Genomic DNA, 5,913 nt, shown 5'->3' with positions numbered 1-5,913 from the left:
TGGGTTGGTCCTCCCTATCTCTCCCATCTCCCTGTTGCCCCATCCCAGGTTAGATCCTTCTTCTACTTCTAATATTCCCTATTCCATCTTCTTTTTAAAACAATTTAAACATTTTAGATTGTGTGTGTGTGTGTGTGTGTGTGTGTGTGTGTGTCTGTGAGTTCTGGTGCCCGTGGAGGCCTAAGGAGGGCATCAGATATTCCGGGGCTGGGGTTACAGCGACTGTGAATTTCTTGCTATGGATGCTGGGAACCAAATCCTGGCCCTCTACAAGAGCATCACATGCTCTTAACTGCTGCGCCATCTCTCCAGCCCCCATCCCATCCACTTTATAACACACAAAGCACACCTATTTTGGAGATTGTGTAAGTATGTTTTGCCTGTGGGCAGAGTTCGTGGGAGATGGGATAGATGTGTTTGGTGGTGTGGTCGGGGAGAGTTGAGCAGAAGGCTGCAGAGGTGGGGAAGTAAGAACTGATGATAAGATGAAGAGTAGCAAGGTCACAGAGTGGCAAAGACAGCGGCGTTGAAGGCCATAGGGTCTGAGGAGGAGAAACCACAAGGTTAAGGACCAGCAGTGGCCGATGTCCCCATCACATGGGAATCTGCCCACAGAGCCAAGTGACAAGAGTTGAGCACTTGGGATGGGTAAGTCTTAGGGAGCGTTTACAAGGTGAGGATATAGAAGGGATGGATGGCCAAGAGGGAGACTTCAGCGCTGCTCAGGATCTGTGTGTGAGAGGAGTGCCTTCCACTTGAGAGGGCTCCATGATGTGACCTGAGGGACCTGATTCTGGGATGGGCTGGGAGGGAGATCCCTAGAGTGGGGCTTCAGGAACCTTGTCCAAGGAGCATGTCTGGTGTCCCATCGGGGATGGAGCCTTGTCTTCTGTCTGCCCTTTCTCTCCTTTCCCAAGGTGCACTCAAACCCTGCCCTTCTTTTCTTCTTCCAAGGGGCAGCTGTCTGGACCCCGGGCTGGTGAACTGTCTGCCATCTTACAGTTTAGCCCCCTCTACCTTCCACTGCATGGAAAATAGGAGCCGGGCTCCCAGAAGACAGATGTGTCCGCCTGGGATCCCTTGGCTGGCCCTGGCCTATCTGCTCAGCTGTCTGCTTGCCTCCAGCAAGGCCAAGGTCTTCAGTCGTTGTGAGCTGGCCAAAGAGCTGCATAACTTTGGGCTGGATGGATATCGCGGATATAACTTGGCTGATTGTGAGAACCCTTCTCCCTCAGCTCATTCCCTTGTCTGTCTTTCCTCCTACTCATTCAAAGGCCTTAGAGGAGGCGTTCTGAGTTTAATCCTTCTTGGTAAAACCAGAAGCCAATGAGGGGGACGGCACCCACCTTCTGAGTTAACCTCATCCTAGGCAAGCAGCAGGCAAGCAGATTAGAACCATCCCTGCTGCTAGCCAGGAAGTCAAAGGAACCAGCAGCTTTGAAGATTACACTTCATCTTGATCATGAGGAACAAATACACCTGCTGAAACTTAGATGGCGAACTGAGCAAACCAATAATATTGCCGACTAGAGGCACTTTCAGGAGACTGTAAAGCCCAATCACATCTACATTCATCTTGTCTCTAGTCCTGCCCCCCTTTGTAGAGCTTGCTTGTGTCTTCCTAATCTTGCCTCTAAACGTTTAGCTCTCCTAAATCCATTCAACAAATGCAGCCAACTTTTCTATATACTGCACAGTGAGAGAGTAGGAAGATTGATAGTCCTGACCCTTGCTTTGAGGTAATTGTATATAATTTTGGGGCAGTCACTTTGACCTCTAGACTGATCCATCTGAAAAGTAGATGCAAGGAGACCTGTTGTTGGCTCCATGGTGTTGAGGGAGCCAGTGTCTAGGAATTTATCTGTGAACCCTTTGTCTGTGGTGGCCCAAGAACCTGACCTCAGAGCTGTGTCTGTGCCTTGTAGGGGTCTGCCTTGCTTACTACACAAGTGGCTTCAATACAGCTGCTGTGGATCACGAAGCTGACGGAAGCACCAACAATGGCATTTTCCAGATCAACAGCCGGAAGTGGTGCAAGACTCTCATCCCGAATGGCCCCAACCTTTGCCAGCTATACTGCACCGGTGGGCTAGCCTCTTTTTTGTAGTTTAGTTTTCTTTCCCTGTCTTTGTCTCTGGGTAGAGATCCCCCAGGAGATGGATAAGGGTCAAGTGGGGATGGAAGGCCTGCTATGAATCCAATTTGGGGTCTAGGCTGAGAGATGGTCTTAGAGCTACAGGGATAGAGGGAAGATTGTGGGAGAGAGGGGTAGGGTGACATCTTCAGAGACAGGGGAGTGGTGTTTCCAGAGATGCAGAAGTGGGGTGTGCGTGTGTGTGTGTGTGTGTGTGTGTGTGTGAGAGAGAGAGAGAGAGAGAGAGAGAGAGAGATAGCACCCCATTCTCTGTCCCTTCATTGTTTTCTAACCTCCTACCCCAGATTTGTTAAGCCAAGATCTCAAGGATTCTGTCATCTGTGTCATGAAGATAGTTCAAGAGCCCCAGGGACTGGGCTACTGGTGAGTAACCCCCACTGGAATTGTGGGAGTTGTAGTCAGAACTGGAGGGTAACATTAGGGAACTGACCTTCCATGAGTATTCACTTTATCCTAGGCAACACATTTCTTTGACTTCATGAACCAAACCTTACAACCGGTGTTGGGAATTGTGAGACTCCAGATAATTCCGGATGACACAACCAGGGAGGATAGCATTGGCAATCACATGACCACACATCTCAGTCCAAATTTTATATAAAAACTCAAGGTGTATAATAGATGGTAGACGAGGTTCTTTGCTTGGATCATGGGTAGGGCTCTGGAACCTTCCTCTTTCAGTTGTTTTTTCTTACCTACTTCCAGAAACATGTTCTTTGAAGGCTCCTCACAATGGGGAGGTTGTCTGAGCATCGGGCTCTGACCTAGATGGCTGGTTTATACAACCTGTGTCACGGTTGCCCAAACTGTTTTGATGTGTGTTTCCAACCTCCGCTCTGCTCTTGCTTATGAAGGAGAAACCAGAAGGGCAGGGAAGACTCTGGGAAAGGTGAACCACTCCAGGGGTGGGGAACACCCAGACCATGGACAGATATAGCAGCTAATGAGGCCAGGGAAAGAACATTAGGAGACCTTGGAGCAGAAGAAAGGAGGAGAAAATAAAGATGGGGAAGGATTGATGGATCTATTGGATGCTCTTGTAGGAATCTAGGTGAGACATAGGATTTGGAGAGGGACAGGTGCACCAGGGATGGATACAAGAGAGAGAGAGAGATATAAGGGGCGGGAAGGGATTCAGGAGTAGGTGAGGTATGATCTAAGAGAAAGAGGAGACACTGTAAAGGACTGAATCTTTTTGTTTTTTTGAGACAGGTTCTCTCTGTGTAACTTTGGAACCTGTCCTGGAACTTGCTCTGTAGTCCAGGCTGGCCTCAAACTCACAAAGATCCACCCGCCTCTGCCTCCCTAGTGCTGGGATTAAAGGCATGCACCACCACTGCTTGCAAATGACTGAATCTTGAGATATTCCAGAAACAGTACTTGAAATGGACATTGCTTTGTTGGTCTGAGAATAGTTGAAACACTAAGAAGTGAGTTTGGGGTAAGGCCAGCTCTGTAGGACACAGAGCGTGTTTATAAAAGCAGGAAGGGACAAGGTCAGCTCAGGTGTTACTCCAAGAGCTTGCAGCCTTGGTACCCTTACTGCAGAGTTGAAGACCTGGTTCTAATAGGTGAAACCAAAGAACACCTCTGTCACACACTTGGAGTAAATTCCTGGCATGGGTGACTCTTGAGTGTCTGAGGCTAATTGGAAGAAGTGGGTCCAGAAGGTCCAGAGCTGTCCATTCCTGTCCACTCCCATGCACTGGGGATGCAATGCTGTCTATTCCTGTCCACTCCCATGCACTGGGGATGCAAGGCTGTCTATTCCTGTCCATTCCCATGCACTGAGGATGCCAGGCTGTCCATTCCTATCCACTTCCATGCACTGGGGATGCAAGGCTGTCCATTCCTGTCCACTCACATGCACTTGGATGCAGCCCTGGAGATACACGGCTGTCAATTCGTGTCTACTCACATGCACTGGGGATGCCAGGCTGTCCATTCCTGTCTACCCAGATGCACTGGGAATGCAAGGCTGTCCATTCCTGTCTACCCAGATGCACTGGGGATGCAAGGCTGTCCATTTCTGTCCACTCACATGCACTGGGGATGCAGGTTTGCAAGGTCCAGGTAGATGCTGAGCTTCAGAGATAGCTGAGACCTGTCCGTGTCCTCAAGTATCTTATAGTCTAATGCAATAGACAATCAACCTGTCTTTATTGACAGTTATTTAGAAGCCTTTCCGATGCACTATTAATCACTGGACTCTTTGACATTGACATCACAATGGACACTAGATTTCACACCTTGGGATTCCAGAGAACTTTGTGCTCTAGGACCCTATGTTCTTTTCTTATCTTCCTCAAGATAGCAGATGTGATAGGACTGGGAAGACAGGTAAGCCCATGAGAATTGCTTGTCATGCAAGAGTAAAGACCCGAGTTGGGTACCGAGAACATACGTTTAAAAGCTGGTCATTTGTAATCCCACCATAGAGAGGTAGAGACAGAGTTTTGAGGCTCACTGGCCAACCAGCCTTGCCTAATTAGTAAGTTAGTTCCAGGTTCAGTGAGAGACCCTGTCTCTAAAAAAGACAAGGTGAACACTTTCTGAGAAATGACAATCTAGGTTGATATCTAGCCTAACACCACACACACACACACACACACACACACACACACACACACACACTTGGGGGGGGGATGGTCCCAAAAGAGGAGTATAGTAGTCAATCAAGGAAAAGACCTAGGCTGGCAATCAAGACATGCTGAATGTGCATACAGCCGTGTACCCTGGGTGGATAAGTGTACATCACAGCCCAAGTTTTTCCTTAGGAAAATAGAGGAGATAATATTGACCCAATTGACCTCTAGGCCAGCTGGGGACAGGAGGGAAGAAGTTATAAGTGGGTGAAGGGCATGGTGGTATGTAGACTGTGAAGGGCTGTACACATACACGGTGGTCTTACTGTCTCCAGAAGTGCTTGGGTGTAGGAAAGGAGCTTTGTGCCTAGTCTCCAGATTCCAGCTCCTAGCCCTTTGACGAGGACACGGGTAAGCTTGAACATACTAGTTTGTATCTTCAATGGTAAAATAAGGCAGCTAGATATTGACTTTTAACAGCTACTCTCTTTCTTAAAAACCACCTCCTCTAGGTTAGCTCAGTTTATTTGTTGCTTCCCATCCTCTTAGTCCCTTGCTTAGCCTCAGCAACCTTGCTTCTCTTCAGTTTAGAGTCCGGTACCTTTCCTGCTCTCTGAATAGCACCAAGGGATGATGTTAATGTGGATTTTGTGTGTGTGTGTGGGGGGGGTCAGAGACAGGGTTTCTCTGTGTAGCTGTGGTTGTCTAGGCTGGCTGTGTGTGTGTGTGTAGGGGGTCAGAGACAGGGTTTCTCCGCGTAGCTGTGGTTGACTAGACTGGCCTCAAGCACACAGAGCCAGCCTCTGCCTCCTGATCCCTGGGATTAAAGGTGTGCACCACCACCACCTGGCTGCTAACGTGGATTCTTTTCCTCCTTGTTTTCTACCCACAGGGAAGCCTGGAGGCATCACTGCCAGGGAAAGGACCTCAGTGACTGGGTGGATGGCTGTGACTTCTAAGATCCTCTCTGGATGGACCAAGCCACACACCGCTGACTGGGAAGTGTGGCTCTGTTCCTGATACAGGCTTGGGAAGACAAGCCAACTAATAAAAGTCTAACTTGATGTGTAAGATGTTCCCCAGCGTTCTGCAGGTCTGCAGGCACCCAGCTGGAGCCAGAGCCTCCTCTTGTCTCACCTCACATGCCCACCTGGGCTTGGTTTCAGGTGGACT

The 5,913-nt window shown here is 48.9% G+C and overlaps 1 protein-coding gene across 1 annotated transcript; it reads left to right on the top strand.

Annotated features, from left to right (window-relative positions):
- Positions 1-961: 961 nt before the first annotated feature.
- Spaca3 (sperm acrosome associated 3) lies at positions 962-5,699 on the top strand. The gene is made up of 4 exons (XM_041663813.1): positions 962-1,214; positions 1,926-2,084; positions 2,440-2,518; positions 5,633-5,699. Exons 1-4 carry the CDS (start codon positions 1,028-1,030, stop codon positions 5,697-5,699), a joined length of 492 nt encoding a protein of 163 aa, XP_041519747.1. The 5' UTR covers positions 962-1,027.
- Positions 5,700-5,913: the final 214 nt, after the last annotated feature.

Source organism: Microtus oregoni, unplaced genomic scaffold, assembly GCF_018167655.1.
Source record: "Microtus oregoni isolate MIOR12 unplaced genomic scaffold, Mior012 000015F_ref0000493, whole genome shotgun sequence".
Lineage (NCBI taxonomy): Eukaryota > Metazoa > Chordata > Mammalia > Rodentia > Cricetidae > Microtus > Microtus oregoni.
Note: the sequence above shows the minus strand (reverse complement) of the source record. Positions and strands in the feature narration are given on the sequence as shown.

What these genes read in the sequence shown, in the direction of transcription:
- Spaca3 (XM_041663813.1), top strand. Translation starts at nt 1,028, where the DNA reads ATGGAAAATAGGAGCCGGGCTCCCAGAAGACAGATGTGTCCGCCTGGG. An exon ending in CGGATATAACTTGGCTGATT is followed by an intron (nt 1,215 to 1,925) that starts GTGAGAACCCTT and finishes TGTGCCTTGTAG; the next exon opens with GGGTCTGCCTTGCTTACTAC. An exon ending in TTGCCAGCTATACTGCACCG is followed by an intron (nt 2,085 to 2,439) that starts GTGGGCTAGCCT and finishes CTCCTACCCCAG; the next exon opens with ATTTGTTAAGCCAAGATCTC.